Source organism: Parus major, chromosome 15 (assembly GCF_001522545.3).
Source record: "Parus major isolate Abel chromosome 15, Parus_major1.1, whole genome shotgun sequence".
NCBI lineage: Eukaryota > Metazoa > Chordata > Aves > Passeriformes > Paridae > Parus > Parus major.
In genome coordinates, this window is record NC_031784.1 from 8082536 (window position 1) to 8103194 (window position 20659).

The following is a 20659-nucleotide window of genomic DNA, read 5'->3' on the forward strand; positions in this document are numbered from 1 at the left end:
CGGATATTTTTAATTTATTATAAACATTTAAACCGCCCCATGTTCTAAGCGCTGGATTGGCTCTGATCGCACCCGTCAGCACGTGACACACCTGTGAAATTCTGGATGCATTTCCTGGCAGCTGAACGCTGAAAACCTGAGGGCAGCCTTTACCTGAGGGCTCTAGTGTGATAAATGGACTCCATAAATTCCTTATTTTTAAATGTAGAGCATTAAACCCCAAAATTCTGTTTTACTAGAGAAATGAATAATGAACTACTTAAAAGGCTACTCAACAGAGAACCATTCAAGTGCATGAAGTATAAGGAGATAAGGAAATTTCTCAGTGGTTCTGTGAAAGCTTTAAAGACAACCCAAGTTCAAATGAGAACACTACAATCCCAGTTAACTCCCAGACCTCTGTGAAAATAAAACCATGCCACAAAACCTTTGAGAGCAATTTTTATTAGGGTAGCAGAATGGACTTGCAGAAAGCCTATACCAGTACTCCTGGGTGTAGTTTCACCAGTGCGCTGCATTCACTGTGGATGTTCAACTGCACATTTAGAATTCAGCATGGCTTAGGGAACCAGAGAGAACAAGAGCTTGATTTCCTGAGTTATCATAGGACTTCACACTTGGATTTCTTCTCCTCAGCCTTCAGCCACACAGGTGCTGGATCCCTTTGTTCAGAGGCTACCCCAGACACGCGTCAGCACTTTGTTTACGCGTCTCACAGTTTAGCAATTGGACGATGAAGAACACACCAAGAGAACCGAGAGCGAGATCTGTCTTTGTGTGACCTCTGCAGCTGGATGGGAGCGGCTGGTGCGGCTCAGCCGGAGATCCTGCGGTCGCACAGCCCCTCCGTCCCTTCCCGCGGCATCCGAGCACAGCCAGGCAGACAGACGCAGTCTTTGACCTGAGAGGCTTTACAACCACAGAGTAACTATTGAGTAGCAACAAGGGCAGCAAACTAGTGCTACAGATTTGTTTCAAATAAAATTTAGAGAATGGTAAAGTTTCCATGCCAAGAGACATGATCAAAGGTACAGTGACTCAGGTGATGCAGAAGTTACACACTTCAGTTTGACAGATAATTTGGCATTATTTTATTATGAATCTGAGTGAGCGTGAACGAAACAAAATCAGTACCAACTTTCTGCAAATGAAGACACAAAGATGTGAAAATTTGGTAATAGTGCTCTCACAAGCCTGAAAACACTTAGGAAATGCAAGTTTCCGTAAATAAGGTGAATGTGGTTTAACTTTATTTACCTGCCAAAGAATCTGTCTAAGAACACTTAAACATAAAATTTCTTAGCTCCCTAACTTATAAAAAAATTTACTTTCAACAGAGGTGAGGTACTGGGCTGTCATTGTTTACACTAAATTGGAAATGAAAGCCAGAGGAGAGGGATGAATGAGGAAATAGCAAATACACAAGACATTAAAAACAAGAGAGAGCTACTGCTTGACACACTAGTTCTGAAAGGTTGCAAAGGCAGAGGCTGTATTAAAATTGAATTTAGGAGTACAGGCAACCACCTAGGTGTCAGGGTTTTTTTAACTCAGCTTCCTGCACATCAAAATGATATGTGCTCCCAGATACCTACAGATTTCTGGAAATAATCCATTCACTCAGTAGCAGACCCCAGCTGCAGAAGGGGAGACAGCAGGTTGACTGTGTGGCAGTTTGACTGGAGCTAGGAGCACGCTCTGGGCTGGGGAGGAAAGGCAGCAGAAGCGGCAGAGACACAGCAGAGGATGCTCAGCTCTGAAGGGAAAGGGCTCCCTTTCCTTCAGCATGCGCAGGAGTGCCCCGGGACAGCCACAGAGGGGCTCCCCTGACACTGAACACTCACTGAATCCCCTGCCCCATGTGTTGAACACAGCAGCAGCAGCAGCTGAGCACACCCTGGCACACCTTATTGCTCAGGCCTGGCCTCGCAGCCGTGCTGGGGCTGGGAATGGCTCGAGGGCCATCCCACAAACACAGATACTCCTGACGCATTCTGAGGGAAAACGTTCAGAGAGGACAGCAGTGCTGTCAGATTTAGTTCTTGAATTCAAAATTAATATATCCAAAATAATGATTTTAAACTCAAAAGACAGTTTGTCACTTTGGTACCTCTTGGTCCCCAGTTTCTGGAACTCTCCTGGATTGGTTGCAATGTTGTTCTGTGCATGTTTCCCGCTACTCTGCATAGGTATTAAAGATAGAAGTGAAGGAAGTTTGCAATCACATTCCACTACTTGTTTGCTACAGATTTTTTTCCGAAGTTTTTCAAGAGCAGAACATAAGCCATATTCTAATTCAATGACGCACACAAAAACTTGGGTTTCCCCGTTTAATGGATGTTGGCCAGATTTACATCAGACCCAGACATTATTTCTGATTGGTTTTGTGGGGTTGGATTTTGTTTATTATGTTACAAACTGAAGTTCAGGGGAACTTTCAACAGGTCCCACAAAGCACAGTGCAACATTTAGAAAGAAAAGTAAACGAAACTGCCAAACACTCAATCATTTTCTGCCAGAACTGGGATATTTTTCCTAAGACATCACTTTGAGGAGGGAGTTAAAATCCAATGAATGAACTCAAGATAGTGGGAACTGCAAGGAAAAATAAGAAATGACAGCCACAACCTTTTCAATTTAAGGGCAGAATATAAGTCTAAGATATTTTTGATAAATTCTGACAAGAAAAAGAAAACAGCATACTTTAAAGTATATTGAAGCAGTGATTTTTAAACAAAGAAAGCAGAACTAGAACATCTTAAATTTTAATCCTTTCTTTACAGGTTACCTAGCCCACTTTTGATTAAGAAAACTGTAGAAAGTTAGTAACAGCCACAAGTTCACACCAAAAGGTGGCACTTGTCAATTTTCCATAGAGTCCTGCTTTACGGGGTGTCTCAAATGCACTGCTCCGATCTTCTATCATAGGTTGCTGACAGCGCTTGTGTCAGATTTTAGTCCACTGGTCGCTTTTCACCATATTTCTTTGTAAACTCTTCAGCATTCTTACAGAATTTTTTACGGTCCTTAGAGTATTCTTCAGCTAGGTCAGCCCGGAGGGGGTGCTCGGGCTGTGGATCATTCACCAGTGCTATGAGGGACTGGATTACTGTCAAAAGAAGTATAAATATGGTCAGAGACTTAGATGGTTAATTTTTCAAAATCAAAATGTAAGCAAAATTCCCCTGTAAGAAAAGAGCTTTAACTGCATTTAAATACATCCCCATAAATCTCAGGCCTTTTCAAGCGCAGGGCGTGAGTAAGCTGTAGTGATATGCCAAGATTTAGTTCAATGACCATGAATGAACACCAGAAAATCGTATTTGTAAACAAAATCAACATGAATAGAGACCAAAGTGCACAACAAATGATTTCCCATGTAATTGGCATCCCATCTAAAATCCTCTCCTATGGCTGAGAACAAATCAAAGTTCTCAGACAGGTTCACTGAAGGGATTGGGGAAAGACAGAATTTGCACCATGAAGCATTTCCCAACACCTGTCACAGTGACACAGCTGTGACCCAGACTCTTCTGGAAACTCTTTTTTCCAGCTTTATTTCCCTATGATTCTTCTCCTATGAACAGCAGGCAAAGTCTTCCCTTTACTGTGCCCAAGGCAGCCAGTAGAGATGCACTGGGCAAACCACGGGGTGAGAGTGACAAGGTGCTCACAGCAATGTCACCAATGGCCCTGTCACTTTCTGAAGGAAAGTCATTCTTCAGGAAATGGAGATGCACCTGACTTTTACACAGCGAACCTCACACCCCACAGTGCCATTTACTGCTACATTTTTCTCACACACATCCTCACAGCCATTGGAAGCTCACAAGGATCAGGAGTCCCACTGCCCAGCTGCCCAAAGGTGTCAGTGTTCCTGGGCAGGAATGCAAGTTCATACAATGATGATCACTACAGCAGATGCTTCTACAACACCAGAGTGGCTTTGTTTGGGGCACTGATCTCAGTCTTCTCCACTCATGAACAAACCTCAAAAGAAATACTCAAAGCCACACTCAAATCTGACCTGTGTCTCTAAACTGCTAAACAGGAACACTTCTTACCACAAATGCAAGTTTGAACTGCATCAAACTATCTAAGGAAAGTAGAATTGATACTAGCTTCCCTCACAGTAACTCACCAGTCCTTACAACAACTACCATCACATTGCTGAAACCAGCAGAAACACTTGAGTGGCAATCCCTTCTCACTGGGCAAGGCATGCAAAAACACTACAGAGAAAATGTGTGTTCAATAACCTTAATAACAGTAACAAGACAGAAAAAAACAGGCCTGGCAGAACAGGAGCTGACTCCTGGCAGAACAGGAGCTGCCTCAATATCCACAGTGTTTGAAGACTATCCTGCCATAACAATTGTTTCTAATATTAAGCATAAATTTACCAAAAGTACAGCAGTAAGATGCAAATTTAGAATGTGAAAGGTAAGTTAATGATTTATGATGAACAATCTCTTTTTGACACCTGCATGAACAAAACCAGTCACTTTGATGCTGTACTAATGATGTCACATTATTTCACTGAGAAAAGCTGAGAGCGATTTTTCAGTGCAGAGGAAATCTGAAGGAAAAGGAACAGACATTTAAACAGGGTTTTAGTAACACTGTCACAGGTTCGTACAACCATGTAGTAACAATAGAAGTTGACACTAAAACAACTTACTGAAGAAAGAGTTAAGAGAAATAAAAAAACACAACACAACAGACCTAGAGAAATTTGTAATATTTTGATACCCAGGATCGGTTCCAAATTCCGATTTTAGCACAGCTTTTATTCACTCTCTCAGATAAAAAGGGAATTGCTACTTCTCAGGGAGACACTGACTATTTCCTGCATGCAAACAATTGTTAGAGTAGTTTCAGCTAATGACAGCTTGTTTTTCAAGCTGAGTAGAAACGTGCAAGTAATTTAGTTAACTAGCAGGGGCTGATAGCACCAAGACAGCTGCTCAGGTGTGGAATAGAACAGAAACCTTCCACACGTTCTTTCCATCTCCTCTCTCCCTAGGACCTTTGTCCTGTATAATCAGGGATAAATCTACAACAAATTGAAGATCTTGGCTGTCTCATTTCACAGGTTTCTTTTGCTGCCACACCTCCATTTTCACCAACATTCAGCTGCTTCATCTCTTCTAAAACAACTACAGGAATTTTCCTCTTTTGTCTTTGGGCAAGATCACACAACAGGAAGTACTTTCTTTAGCACACAGGGGTGCACAGAAAAAAGAAACTTTAAGTACAGCATTGTTTTCTATCAGGAACACAGATCATGTGAAAATAACCTTAATGAAGAGCCTGGAATAGAGAATTATTTTCTCCTATGGAAAAAGATATTTTAGTGTCACTGAAGCTCTAGCACTGCCCTAAACTGCTACTGATTTGAATTAAATTCAAGGATGTTTGCTTTCCACATTTATAATAATGAAAGTGCCAGACAACACAAAATTCTCACCCCAACAATTCATGCAAGCAACAACAGGAAAAAACCCTACTTATATGACACTGAAGTCTGCCACAGAACCTGAGAAAACTTTTTTCCTTACAATATTTAGATTCTTATCAAAGACACTCTACAAGGCAAGCCCAACAGCAATAATCTTTTAAGAACTACAAGTTAATCTGTGGTATTATTTCAGATTTTGTTTACGACTCCCATGATAATTCAAGCCATATGTTCAAATAACTAAGCCACATGGCAGATTATAAAATAAACAAAGCCTTGAGGTTTTAGACCCTTTCTTTCAAACATCCAGGAATTTACTGAACACCTTTGGATTCTAAAGTCACTGTTGAAAAAGAAACACAGAATAACCCCCACACAAACTACCAGCAAAATTTTAAAGTATGCTGTGGACACTTCCTTAATAAACTCCTGAGTCATGAAGTGGTTTCCTGGAGGTGGAAATGCCACTTCAGTGCCAGTACCTCCCATTCCAGTAACACAGTGAGATTCCACAAGAATTATATTCTGTGCTCATCACATGTGATTCATGAGACAAACCTTACAATGAATATACCCTCAGAGCACTGAGAAGCTGACAAGTGAAACATTATTAGCTTTAAACTCAAAGACCCTACAAAGTTTCTCAATATCCAGTTCTTTCTCCACACGGAGTCCTACCTTGGTCAGTTTTGGTTGCTGGCTTCCAGTTTTCAGCACTAATTACTGGCAGACAAACCTGCCCCTTTTCATCGATGTTAGGGTGATAGATCTTTGTTTTAAATGTAATCTTAGGAGGTTTGAATGGATATTCTGCTGGGAAGTTGATTTCAATCCTGAAGGCTCCTTTATCATATGGAGGATTGTCCTGCAACAAGAAGGCAGAATGTCAAGAATGTGGCACATGTTAGTATGACACTAGTGAAAAGCAGCATGGTACAGACGTGGATTTCTTTGATCTCTTGCATGACCTCTTTGAAAGACATTTTCTACCAACACTACTGCCAGGTTTATGTGTCAGGAAACATCAAAACCTATGTGAGAGGCAATACAACCTGCACATTTGCATCCACCCTGGAAAAAGCAGGTTGCCATTGTCCTACAGCTGGCTGACATTTCTAGAGGTAAGAAAGCATCCAGCTCCATTTACTTCCAACTCAAGGCCCTCTCTGTCTCTTGTAAGTAGTTTTATTCCCTGCTTTATGTTTCAAAAACATAGTAAACCCTTTCTGAGACACAAACAGCAAGCCTGACAAGGGAAATGGGTTTCTGAACAGTTATTTTGTGTGTCTCACAACATGGTGGCATGAACAGCAATGCAATTTGGTTTGACAGATCTCCCTAAATGTTTCGAGAACGTTTTTGTGCTGACTACACAAAAATCTGCTGAGCATTCATTGGTACTAAAGATAGATATTCACTGTGTTTGCTGATGAGAACATTCTGAATTTGTATGCAGTTTTAGCACCCACTCTTATCAGATCAGTTTTGAAGGAGCAGGATGAGAGAACTGTGAAGTGAGCAAAGCAGTTCTTCATGCTGAAACAGAAAAAACAATGCCCAGAATTTCACTTGGAAAAACCTGTTAGACTACTGATACTGATGCTTCAGATACTGCACAAGAGAGGCAGAATAAAAATAAAACCATTGCTACTTTTAAAGCCTATGAAAATACTGTTCTGCACTGAAAACAGTAACTATGGAATGAAGCCTTTCCAAACACTCTGGGAACAAGAATCAAAGGATGAGAGCTTCCAGTTGGTGTAAAGTATAATCACACACACACACTCTTCATTAGCAACCAGACCCATCCCTGTAATCAATTCCACTCCAGAATTTACCAATACTTGGCAGTGGGGCGCATTCTATTGAAATATTTGTCAACAGAAAACATTTCATTTTAGGCTCATCCATGTGGAGAATCTGGTTGTGTGTTTGTAAGAAATACAGCACAGTTTCTGCCAGAGAGGCAACTACAGCGGCTTTAAAGTAACTTTTTATCCAAGCAATCCTTAAAGCTTTGGAAGTTGAACTAATAACTTGTGGTGGTGGTGACAACTTAGGCAGTCACTGCCCTCTTCCCCCACAGCTCAGTTGTTCTTGCCTGCATCATGTGCTGTAATCTGTGAGGATGTTCAGTGAACTGACACAAGTGACCTGCCTTCAAAACATCTATTTTCTTCACTGTACCTCTTACATGAACAAGGAGCATGGGCTACCTAGTCTTGTTTTGATGTTGAAATCAAATAAATAATGTACCCTGGCCACCCACAGGTCACAAACTACTTCATTCTACAATTTAGAACACAAAAAGGAAGTTGACCGGGTATCTTCAGCTTCTCAATTGAGTGAATACCCTTAAAAACTAACACTTGTTCTGAGGAATAAAATATGTTACAAACATGATCTTTACATTTTCAAGCTTTATAGCTCACCTTTATGTTATCTTTCACAGTAGTTCCGTAGGAACACTATTAAAAATAATAAGCATTATCTTTCACACCATCATTAAGCAGCTGACCAAGAAATGCCCAATTATAGCATTTAATAATCAGCAGCTGGTTAGTCCTACTGAAATATGTGTCTTTAAACCCTAAGTAAGGACATTTGCTAAAATGGAAACAGCACGTGAAGCAAAAACACAGAGAAGAAAGTTTAACTTTGAGTGAGCTCATGTATTGCATTTTTAAGCTATCAACTGCGGTACCAAAAATAGCTCAAGAGACAGTAACACCAAAACATCTATAGCATAACCTCAGTATAAAAACTTATACTACTCTTTGAACACAAACAACACATTTTAAATTACTATAGGAAGTGCAATTTCTTAACAAAATTCTCCCTTAACTATACCAGCAGTGCATTTGAGGCTATTTCCCCTGTAACAGGACATTACAAACCAAAAGGCAGATCTGGAGCACAGTCCACTGTGCCAACATTTAAACACTTGTGATGCTGCAAAGCTTTGCAAAACAAACAGCACACTCATCCTCTGTTGAGCAGAAACTGTTAAAAATAACTGCTATACACCACACATTCCTAATCTTAACAGGAATAAACAAGTATTTTTGTGTTTTGCTTTATTAGTCATATTTACCAACCTTATACTGCTTCAAAGTATTATCAAAGCACTAAACTGTTACACTTGAACCACAAAGTGGCTGATTAAAGCAAGTTGTTCCTCAGCTCTAATTTCAGTGTCAGATCCTGCTTGCTTTGTTTGTAGTAGTGTCAGCCACTCCAAGGAATCACTTGCAATCCATAAGCAAACAGTAAACGTAATGTATTCCACAGCATTTACAGTGTAAAGGCCCAGCCATTACCTCAGCCTGTGCCATGTGAGCTCCAGAGCAGCCTCTGACTAACGAGGCAGAGGCACTGCTACAGAGATGTCTCAAAGTCTTACTCATATAATAAAAAGACAGACTTACACTGGTTGGGGAGGCTTTCTGGCAGCACCCACAGAAAACCACAACTGCTGCCCCCATGGCCCATCCCCTATTGCTGCAGACTAAAAATAGCTCTAAGAACCAAGCCAGCCATTTCCCACTGCTATGGGCCACAGCAGGGGAAAAAACAAGAGGTGAAAATCCAAGTGATTTTCAACCAAGAAACCAACACAGCACATTTCCTGCTTTCCCCTTAGTAACAAATCCCTCTGTATTCGACTAAGAAAAGGGTTATCTGCTTTGATTAAACATTCCCTAAGAAGACTGTAGTGCTTTTAAAAAAACTAAGTGAAATAGGTTTACTTTGGCAGTAACTAATGCCTAAATAAAGATACTACTTTCATTTAAAGAGCTCACTTTGGAAAATCCAAACCTTTTCCTTGCATTCCCAATACTCAGTTATATCCTACTAATAAATCTAGTAAATTAAAAAAACACATTAAGGAGTTTGTATTTCCATTCTTTTTCCTCATGATCATGTGCATTTTGTACTTTAGGCTTAATGTAAAAGCAAACTTCACTTGCTTCCCCCTTCCAACACCTCTCCCAGCAGCCCAGAGCCACCATGGAGCCCCAGCCATGTGTCCAGGCCTACAGTAACGAATCATTTCATGGTCACCAGCAGCACTGCTGAGCTGTGGATTTATGAGATACAAATGATCCTCGTTTTATTTTAAAGCTCATAAGGAGTAGTCTATACTCACAGGAACAATAAGCCCTTGCCAGGTCAATAAATTAGCTTCATCAACCTGGATATTACGGAAGTTTTTCATTCCACATTTGCGGATTTCTTCAAGCTCCTGGAAAGCAAAACAAAGTGTTAAGTGTAAGTTAATAACTGTATTAACCGAGATGCACACATCATTATAGACACAATGAAGCAGAAGTATTAAAAAACTACATTTAAAAATGTTTTTCTATCTCAAACGTAAATCAGCGCCTTTGGTCACAGACTATTGATAATACTCTGACTGTAGAAATAAAATGCATCTTAGGACTTGTGTGAAGGAAAACAGTGATTTGGAAGAACTTATTTCATAATAGTTTTAAACAGGGATAAAACCACTGAACAGGCCAATTATTTCAACTGAAAATGAACAAATTCCTGCATGAACAGCTTAAAGTGATCCAAACCCAGAAAAATATCAATCTAAGATAAACAAGCCTTGTTTGGAGCAGTAACTTGAAAAGATTCAGCTCTCTGTTTAGTACCTCAAAGCTCACACTATTAGTACCTCAAAGCTCACACTACACACTAGGATTTCTCTCTTTAAAGCTGTGTCAGTCTTGAGCAAGGTTATCTTTCTGCACCAGTCAAACTATTTTTAATCAGTTAGCAAACCAGGTATCAACAAAATAAATATTTCAGCATTTTTTTATTTAAAATGACATATAAGCCCTACTGTAGGGACTATTTCATGAAGTATTTCAGAAGACCTAAAAAGAAACACCTTAAGGTTTCACTTTTATTTCCCCCACAACATTACAGTCCTTTGTGGTTGAACTCTGCCATTTTATCTTTAAAGAGAATTTAACCAAATATGAATTCAAAAATCATCCATAGCAAAACATAAAAGTTTCCCAGTGCTTTCAAAACTGCAGCACACGCCTGGTGGCTGCACAGGTTAGGAAAAATGTTGCTTAGACAGCAGCACTGGGGTGCTCTGACAGTGTTCAGCTCTGCACTGGGTGCAGGCATCTTCCAAAATCAGGCTGGATATAATTATGATAAACTCCCCAATTACAAGCAAAAGCACTACACAACGAAAACCAAAAAAGATCAGTTTTTCTGCTACAAGTGCTGAACTGTCCATGGTTTGTTTTCTAAAATACCTCTATGTTCATCTTGGATCAAACCTCTCTGCACTTGACTGGCAGATTTAATACTTGCAGTAACCCCTTGCATAAATTCAGCATCTTGATAAAATTCAAAACCAAAGCGAAAATGAAAATTCCAAGCGCATGTGGAACAAAAATCATGAGAGCCACATACCAGCAAATGAACATTTATATTCCTACCCACTGCACCTACTAAAGCAAGTTTAACCTTGGAGGCTTGGATACTGAATTGATGCCTAACACTATCCTCATGATACTAACAGTGACTTTTTAGTCTAGACCCATGGATTAATCCCCAAATTCTACTGCTGCTCGATTTATGCAATGTCACAGACAGTTTGGGTGTTTTTTTTAAAGAGCTAAGAGGATTATCCTATTTCCTTAGAGCAGAAAAACATAAACCCCCCAAAAATAATCCCATGAAGCATATTTATAGGGATAGAAAGAGCAAAACAAAATATTCAAAAGAAAATAACCTTTATGATCGCAGCTCTGAGAGGTGCTTTACCATCACTCAGAGTGCAAATCCTCCCAGTCCCTTGAGTTCTCCTGCACAAAGCAGCAGCTCAGGGAGAGCCAGCTGGACCCCAGGCTGACTTTGTCCTGACAGGGTCAGGAGAGGAACTTGCTCTGAGTTTTGCTGCTCACTCCCATCACATACAGACATGCAAACCACTACTCCACAGCATGTAAAAGGAATAAATTCCACTCCACACTAGATGTAACACATCAGACACTGGGAACAAAATAAGCTAATTAAGCAATAGGTGTTTAGAGTGAATAAATGTGCAATATCGCAAGTGCCTTCTCTCTAAAACAAGGCAAGGAAAATGGGCTCAGACTATTTTCTAGTTACTATAGTAAAAGCATCACACACATGACAGAAATCTCCCCCATTACACACAGTGGGACTGCAGCTTCCAAGCAGGAACTTTTGTCCCAGGTTCAGGCAACAGCATTGTACCACTGCTGGCCGAGAAAACAATCTTCCAGATGCAAAAAAAGGAAGGACTATGACTCTATAATTCAGGTATGTTATTAAGCTAATAGAACAAATTAGAAAAGCGTGGCTTCACATTGCTGGAAGTTCAAACACCTACATTTTATAGTTAGATTCAGGTTAAAAAATTGGATGCTGAATTAAGAAACGCAAGAATCCCATACAGACATCATTATAAAACTGTAAAACTTTGTATGCCATCAATGAAAAGTTAAAATAAATATACAAATTGTTTTCCATTTTTTCTCAAGTCCACCATATGAGGGAGGGAATTAAACAGTACAGAGGCACTAAACTAGACAAAAATTATTCAGGCCATCTTCCTCTTTAAACTGACATGTTCTTTGCAGGAACCCACTTCCAAAATCAAAGCCGTGGTAAATTACTGGAGTGTGTCAGGCCTGTACCGTGCCCTTCTCCTGCGGGAGGAGCTGACAGCTGTGCGAGGGACAGCCAGGGATAAAGCCGGCAGCTCCGTGCCTCACACGCAGCCAGGACTGCAGAGGTCAGGGACAATCCAGCCACCTTAGTAGGGCACACACGTGAACTATGGGCTTAGACAGATTGCAATTTATACTAGAAATTGCTTTTCTTATACCAGGGAGTGTTTCAGACTTTGTATGTCACTCCAAATGAATCAACTCCGTGGTGCAGTTCTTTACAAACAGCTCTTTCCCCACTACAGTCCCCACAACTGCAGTTTAACACTACACAGGCCAGCAGCTTTCAGGAGTGGTAAGACCTTCACCAGACACAATTTAAGGGTGTGAGGGGAGGTTGTTTGGATTTTTTTCTTCTAGCAACTGCCAAAACCCATAATAAAGATCTAACTGCCTCAGGGCTAGGGAGGCAGACACAACTGCAGTATAAAAGTACTGTTAAAAAAGTGAATGAGCTACTAAATACTTTCAAGCAACACAGATTAAAAGCTAACAATAAGTTTAACGTGGGCTTGAGCAACTCCAAAGGGACAAAAGCTATGAGATAAAAGGATACAGTCCAGATATTTATTTCAAAGTAATACTTACGAGTCTAGGCAGACAGTAAATAGATTAATTCCTTTTCTTGTCCTCCACCCCCTAATTTTGTCAAGTAACATAATTAAAGGAGCACAGGAGGAGCATAACTAAAGGTTAGATGACTGCAGTAAATTTCAGTCTTCACTCCCCGCTCCTTTATCAACCTTGCATGTGACCTTGGCCGCTTTGGTTTATCCACTTGAAAAACTGAGATGTCTTAGTTCATGGGGCTCTCTTGAGAAATGATCTTTTTAATTTGGAATTTGATGTTTGAAGTGTTATACACAGCACATGAAATGGAGAAAACACTGTTTTAGAGAAGGTACCTGATCCTCAAGCATATAATGCAGAAGGCAGTCAAAAATACATACTACTTCTCATATATAACCATGAACGGTTTACAAATTGTTATTTTTCAATACTTTGCAATAATTTGTACTGTTCAAATCAAAAATCAAATGTTTGAAAGTAGAAAGAAAAGGGGCATCAGCTTAAAATATAGCTAAGTCTTTTAAAAAACCTGCAACTGTGTTGTCTGTGCATCTTTCAAGTTTTGGGACTTCTCTAAAAACCCAAGCCAGAAAGGAAAATGTAGTGAAGGCAAATACTTCTAAGAGTGCAATCCCAGAATATGGGAAAAAGTGTAAGAGCTGATACTGACTTTAACAAATTCTGCCTCAAGCCCAGAATGCTACTAAATTCACAAATAAAACCAAAAGTCTCCTGAAATAACTCTAAACAATTATTACAACTTATATTTACCTGCTTTTGAATACATTCTCTAAAAAATGCCTGTAAGTCAAACAGGCTCCAAAACACTGATCAGGAACTGGCCAGTTTCACTTTCTGCATTTACAGTACAGAGAAGTCTTAATAAAACACCTTAAAATCTGATTCTACCACACACACAAACCCCCAACCCATCACAAATCCAACCAAAAACAGAAATAGAATTTAGTTCTTTCAAGAATCAGCAGTGTTTCCTCTGCAACATTACAACCCTGGACACTCATGTCTTATTGACTGAGCAATTCTATTTTTTGGCAAAGTAATTTCATTTGATTAAAAGTCCTTTTGTCAATTCTCAGTTTCAAAAGGGGAAAATGCATTGATATTCTCACTTCTGCCTAAGGACAATCATATGTTGCTCAAAACCGTATTTCCCTTGTTACTAAGAACTGAAGTTTGGATCAATTTAAATTCTTTTTCAAGAATCAGAGTTGTTTAAAACCCCTTTATTTGGGAGCACTACAGTGTTTACAGGACCACAGCATCCTGGAGATTGCAGGCAACCTACTTGGGTGTGGTCCCATGTTTGTGTTTTATCATGGAGTTCAACAGTTGCATAAATGTTTGACTATGGAACTATGGAAGCAGCATAAAAACAGTAACATTAAAATAATTGTCTACATATCTCACCTCCTATGTGAAGTGTTATTTACTATTTAAGCCAATTTTCAATTTCTACCCCTAGAGATACTTTTGAACATCTAAAAACCAGGAAACCAAAGCACGCATCTTACAGACACCTGAGCTCCATCCCAGGTAGCCACCATGGAAGGGTCCAGCTCCACACCCGGGGCAGCACAGCCTTCTCCAGGAGCACCCAGACACCCTCTGGGAGAAGCAGCTCAGCACCACATGCTACCACCCCTGCAAGTACTGTGAGTGTCCAGCACCACAAGAGCCTTCCCTCTGCACCACACTGCACTTAGCTAGGGATCCAGCATGGAGAATGGCTTCTTTTACATTAGTAGGTGGCAACTGTGCAAGGCCTTTCCTTGAAGTCTCTGGCATGTCTCTGGGAGATCTGTACTCCCCATCATATGGCCTGCAGACAATTTCACTTCTATGAGAAAGGGCCATGAAGCCCAGCACCCCTTTCAAAGAGAAGCCTTAGATCCTCTCCTAAATATAATCACTCCATATTTGCCTGTTTTAACCCCGAGAGAGAAACTGTCCACACCACCACGTCCTTGACAAAGACTACTTCTTTCCCATCGTTCACATTTCACAAGGAGTCAGGATTCAACAACTGGGTCACTTAGAAGAGGTGCAAGGGTTGCTCACAGATCAAACCTCCACCTCAGATGTCATTGGAATATGAGTCATTAGCCATGTTTATTCCACGTTTTTGCTAAGCTAGGTGTACTCCTGGAAGGACACACCTCCACAGAGATGCTGTGAATCAGGGGAGAAGACTTCAGTTAGATGGCACTATTTGATGGGACAAAGCTCGGCAAAAGGAGGCCGTAAAAAAGGTCTTTGGCCTAGGGAAGGTGACTTGTTCAAACACACCCTCAGTTAACAAGCTGATCTTGTTGTCTTTATAACTTGAATTCACGTTTAAAATCGACTGGTACAAGTAGAACGGCAAAATTTATAATGCTTGTTTCACACAGAGCTTTGTGAACTGAAGATGCAAATGGCTTCCCCAACTGGAAAAGGGCATCCATTCCCACCTGGACAGTGGACATGACTCCCAGTCTTCTACAGGCAGACAGTGAGTTATTATGGATGTACTGCATCCAGTCTCTTTGAGCCATGGTGATTAATATGAATAACTATGATGCATGACTTGAGTCCAGAAAAAATGCAGTACTTCAAAATGTTGGCAAGACCTTAAGGAAACAGGAATTGCTTAATTTTATATAACTATAAAAGGTTTAAGGTTTAGTCTCATTTATCAAAGACAAGCCTGATTATTTAGCTCAAAGAAAAGACAGTTAATGCTTATCCTAAATTATTTTAAAGGTAATTGACTGACACAGTAAAAAACCCTATTTCCTTTAGTTATAATCACTCATCATTCTAAGGCCCTGACAAAGACACCCCAAAGACTCTTCCCACTTGCAAAACTTCAGCATTGAAAGACTTTAAATGCAAGTGAACCTGTGAATCTGGGACTTTAACAGTGATATTAAGTTGATACATGTGTGAGTCTGGACCTTCACATCATGCTGCAGCAATCCCGATGACATCATCCCTACGAGAGCTCTACTTTGTTCCTACCCAGATGAATGGCAAAGCCAGAGCCTTTTGGGCTGCCTTGACTCCCCAGAGCAGGAAGGGAGCTGCTGACTGAACAGCCTCTGCAAGTTGTGGGACAGAGCAACCCACAGCTCTTCAACTGCATAAAACCCACACACAGCACAAACAACCCACAGATATTAGGCAACAAAAACAAAAGTGAAAATACAAGAGGTAAGTTATCAATATCTCCTTCATTCCCACACCACTCCCTCTAAGAAACAAGTGCCACACCAATTTTCTGGAAAATCACATCATCAAAACTCATTTTAGTGAAAGACCGAAGTACTAATGTTTCAGAAGTATAGTGGAAATGAGGAGGGGGGCTGAAAAGCAAGAGACACTGAAAACATTAAGAGTAATTTTCTTGCCTTTTCTTCTTATTTTAAATTAACAAAAAAATTTGCAAATATATATTATTCCTACCAGAGTAGTAGTGATGTGCTTCTGAACAAAAATGAACGTATTTTTTCAGAACAGGCAGAAAAGCTGCCTTATAAAAATAGTAAACAACCATTTAATTTTATATCTGAAAATAAGGGAAACTTTGAGTATGAAGCAACAGACACAGTGATTATGATACTAAATCCCTGAGAAAATATAGAGCTATCAAAAATGAAATAAAAAATGAATCCCATCTCACCAGGATCCTTAAGGACAATTAAAGGTTTATGCCTACTGATTTTTAATATCTATGAATGACACTCCACACAATCTATCTACTATTTAATTTTTAAATGTTCCATAGAATATTTAAACCAACAAAATGAGTCTTATAGAAGCACTGCTAAGTTATTGGTTTCTTCCAAAACACCCAAGTTATAATGGTTATTTAATACATCTGCACCATTAAGGAAATACAACTTCAGGGTGTGCCACAAACATGTCCTGGTGAAATCCCAGCCCTACTGGAGGTCCATGTCCTTGAAGCCAGCTGTAAAACTGGTATTAAAGGATTAAGTTTAACAGAATCACCCAAATATCTATCAAATACCAGTGCAGGGTTACTCTCCACCCCACAGGGATGGGTTTTTTAATAAGGCTGAAACATTGCTCAACAATTATGGGGTCTTCCCCCTCCATTTCCCAGGACTGGCCTGTAAAGTTCATTGATTTCCCCACAGGCACTTTGCATGCAAATTTGGGTTCTGCCATAGCATTTTACAGATGAATAAATTTTATGCTATGTGCGTGTGTCCTAGGCAAACCTCACTGCTTACAGTTTGTGATGTTAATTAGCAATTATATACAGCACATAAAAAAAATTTGAGTGCTTTGGGGGCAACAGTTACTATTTTCCTTCTAAGTACCTTCCTCCTCAAAGAAATTAATGAGAAACATAATCCCGAGTGGTATTTAACCATAAATTCTAGCTGCTCTTGGTTAAAGCCCAACTGGGGCCGAGTTTCCATTTCCAAGTATCATCCACGGTTCAGAACAAATAAGAGTGAAGACAAAAACATTACCACGTCCGCAGCGAATGAAGAAACTTCTGAACCCAGGTCCATGTTTCAGTGTGATAAACCTCTTACTCATACAAGGAAGAGGTTACTCTCCGAAACAACGAAAACGAAATTATTTCATCCCTGGGCGTCTGGGGACGGTTCCTCACCGGGGCGAGCGTGGGGGAGCGGCGAACCTCCCTCCGCAGGGAGGAGAGAGCGCTTCCCCGCCGAGCCCTCCCCCGGCAGGGCCGCCGAGCCCTCCCGCCGTCCCGGGGATGCCCCGGCCCCGGGCGGCGGCGTTTCCTTCCCCCCGTCCCTTCCTCTTTGCTTAGTCACCCTGGAGCCCCCCGAGCGAGAGGGTCGGGGCAGCCCGCGGCGCCCGCCCAGCGCTCCCGCCCAGCCCCGGGCGGCAGCCGGGCCCGCGGGGCGCTGCCAGAGCGCGGGGCGGCGGCGGCGGGGGGGCGGCGCGGCCCCTCACGGCCGCGGCCCAAGTGCCGGCTGCTCCCGCTCTGGCCGCTCGGGCGCGGGGCGCCGCCGAGGGGCGCGGATGAGGCCGCCCCACCGGGGCGCGGCGGCGGAGGCGGCCCCGCGCTGCCAGAGAGGGCCAGGGCGGAGGGGCAGCCGCGGGAGCCGGGGCCGCCCGCCCGACGGCCCTGCCCGGCGCTGTTACCTTCATCAGCCTCCTGCTGGCCGCCATCTTGGCTCTGCTGCTGCGCCCCACAATGCATCGCGGCGCGGGCCGGCCGCTAAACCCTGCGCTTCCTGGGGCGGGGCAGGCGCTCGGCTGGGCTGGGCTGGGCTGGGCTCGGGTCTGCGCGGCCAGGCTCGGCTCGGCCAGGCTCGGCTCGGCTCGGCTCGGTTCGGTTCGGCCCGGCCCGGCCCGGCCCGGCCCTGCTCGGCTGTGTTCGGCTGTGCTCGGCTCGGCTGGGCTCTCTTCTGCCCGGCTCGGCTTCATTCGGCCCGATTCGGCCCCCGCCGCCCTGAGGTCTCGGCGGTGCCTTTTCAATAAGCAGTCACTGATTTGAAAGTGTTGCTGTGCCTTTTTCTGTTTACTGTGCATCCCCCAAATTCCCATGCATTCCCCATTCCCCCATCTTCCTCGGCGGGGAACAGACCTGTAGTTACATGCTTTCTCAAAAAAGCCCAAATCATCCTCTTCAGAGCCCTTCGGAAGCTTTTTTTCTTAGTTTCTTCAAATACACTGAAGGGAGAGGGAAGGGCGATTTGAGAAGAGGCATCTGACCACAGAACCATCCCCAGCTCCACTGGTGTCTGATGAAATTACCTTTGGCCTTACCTCACCTCGAACAGTCCAGCCTCAGCCCCCACTTCCAGCGCCCTGACACAATCTCCAAGGGAAAAGTGCTGTGGAAGAGGAGAAAATCCACTCTCAGTACTAGTCAAGCCTGTCATTTGCCTTGTGCTTTTTAGCTCTTTAGTGGAGCTCTTACTGTAGCTGCTCCCCAGCTCTGAAACTCTGGATCCAGCATCACTGCAGGTGTCCTCAGGTATCCAAGACACAGGGCTGGCAGACGTAAGTTCCTACATGGGCATGGGACATAATTTACTACATCACATCTAAAATGCCACCAGACATCTGTGTTCAGGTATCTGACATACTCCCTGAAACCTTCTCCATTGACCCAGTGTATTCAGCAATTACTCCAGGACTGCTGGATATGTGGCCTCAATTCCCCTTTTTCCCACCCTTGTGTCAGTTCCTGTTCTCACTCAGTCTAACACTTATTCTACAGAACAAGTCACCAACAAAGTTCTAAGCTCTAAAAGGAACTTTACAGACTCATACAGCCTGAAAAAGGAAATGTTGTGGTTATTACAACAGGCTTTCAAAAACTTGTAAAAACACAACAGAAGTTTTTAATTATGAAGCACAGGATCATAATATTAAAATTAATCCTTGAATAAGGTATTTGCTAATCAATATTTACATTAATATAGTGCTTATTGCTAACAAAACTCAATCAGCATTTGTTAATGAAGTAAGTTATACAGCACTTAGAGGAATCACCTTAATCCTCATTTACTTCATATGCATATTATGAAATAGTTTGTAAATAGTTATTAAATATATTTGATGATCATGATAACTTTATTCTATTAGATATGTAAAGATTTTTGCATTCATTTTACTCCAGGAAAATGGAGTCAGAGGAAGCTGAAAGAGGCAGACCCTTGTGGGGAAGGAGTGGAGAGATGCAAAGCGAGCCTGTGCTGACTGGGTGGAGAAGTTACACACGCGACAGGCAGGCACGGCTGTGAGAAACCAGAAGCTGCAGAAACTCTCTGAGGATTCTTGATGTGCTGCTGAAGTGGGATGCTGGTGATGAAGATTTTAAAATGCTGACATCTGATAAAAGAGCTAGTTCAGATTCTATGATTGTGAAATGTAGTAATACCTAAATCTGATACCATGGTAACTTGGAAGAAGTGTTCTTACAACTGATTATCCAGATGTCTACAAATATGAAAAACAAGCTGCTTCAGATACTATCTTGATTTCTTTATTTGCCAGAACTCTATTTATATCTTCAGCTCATCTTTATTTGACTGCACAGTTTTCCAAGACTACCATATGTCTTTGCATATTCTCTAAAGATTATTTTCCCCAAAATACAATTATTCCATCCCTCAACTATACCTGCATTGAGACACAGTCACCAAACACCAGAAAGTACTAGAAGTACCACAGGGAATTCTGAAATTACTATCTGTAGTTTTAATCCATGAATTTACAGCTTGTAAGAGAGTGTCAGAAGTAGCTGGGATAATTATAAGATAATCTGCATTTCCTTTAACAAGACAAAAATACCACCCACACTACAACTAACAACAGCCCAGCCAGCTCTTACGAAACTGATGTTGAGTGTAGCTGTCCTAACAAATTGAACTTAATGTTGAAACCATTTATTGCAGCAGTGTTTGAGAAGTTTACACAGAACTGGACACATCTCACACACCTGCTGCCAGTACTCTGGATCCTTCCGATGCCCAGGGATCCGAAGCAGATCTGATGGTGCCAACACTCACGTGCATCTTGTGGATAGAGGCTGCAGTCGTGCCCCCAGTGCTGGATCTCACCTGGGTGCCACTTACTAAGTCAGGACACGCTGTTGTACAATCCTGGAGAAGCAGCAGGAATTTCTTTTCAGACAGAATTTCATCAATTATATTTCGTACTCCTCTGTCAGCAGCAAAATCCAGGCCATTTGTTACATTGCTTGGAAGATGGTTCTGCATTTTTAAACTTGCCTTTTGGTGTAGTTTCTAGGTCGTATCTATTATTTTACTTGACACTTAAGAGTGTCCAGAATGCAGGTTTTAGTGTTTATCCTGTAATATCTTCAAAAGATTAGACACTAATACCTGCCCTCTGCCAAAGATAACTTTCTGTTACATTT

At 41.7% G+C, this 20659-nt stretch overlaps 1 protein-coding gene and 1 long non-coding RNA gene across 4 annotated transcripts; both read right to left on the reverse strand.

Moving 5' to 3' along the window:
* Positions 1-428: 428 nt before the first annotated feature.
* Positions 429-18013, reverse strand: UBE2L3 (ubiquitin conjugating enzyme E2 L3). Of its 3 annotated transcripts, none has more exons than XM_015643766.2 (4): positions 17911-18013; positions 9612-9707; positions 6140-6326; positions 429-3109 (listed from the first exon to the last, which is right to left on the reverse strand). In XM_015643766.2, the coding sequence occupies exons 1-4, from the start codon at positions 17935-17937 to the stop codon at positions 2955-2957; spliced, it is 465 nt and encodes a 154-aa protein (XP_015499252.1). In that variant the 5' UTR covers positions 17938-18013; the 3' UTR covers positions 429-2954. The 3 variants fall into 3 exon arrangements, with proteins under 3 accessions (XP_015499252.1, XP_015499251.1, XP_033373943.1); XM_015643765.1 differs by lacking the exon at positions 17911-18013 and adding an exon at positions 17262-17318; XM_033518052.1 differs by lacking the exon at positions 17911-18013 and adding an exon at positions 15228-15326.
* Positions 18014-18536: 523 nt separating this feature from the next.
* On the reverse strand, positions 18537-20299 carry LOC107211592. Its single transcript, XR_004499573.1, has 3 exons — positions 20219-20299; positions 18692-18782; positions 18537-18605 (listed from the first exon to the last, which is right to left on the reverse strand). It is a non-coding gene; the product is annotated as an uncharacterized LOC107211592 (long non-coding RNA).
* Between the last annotated feature and the right edge of the window lie 360 nt (positions 20300-20659).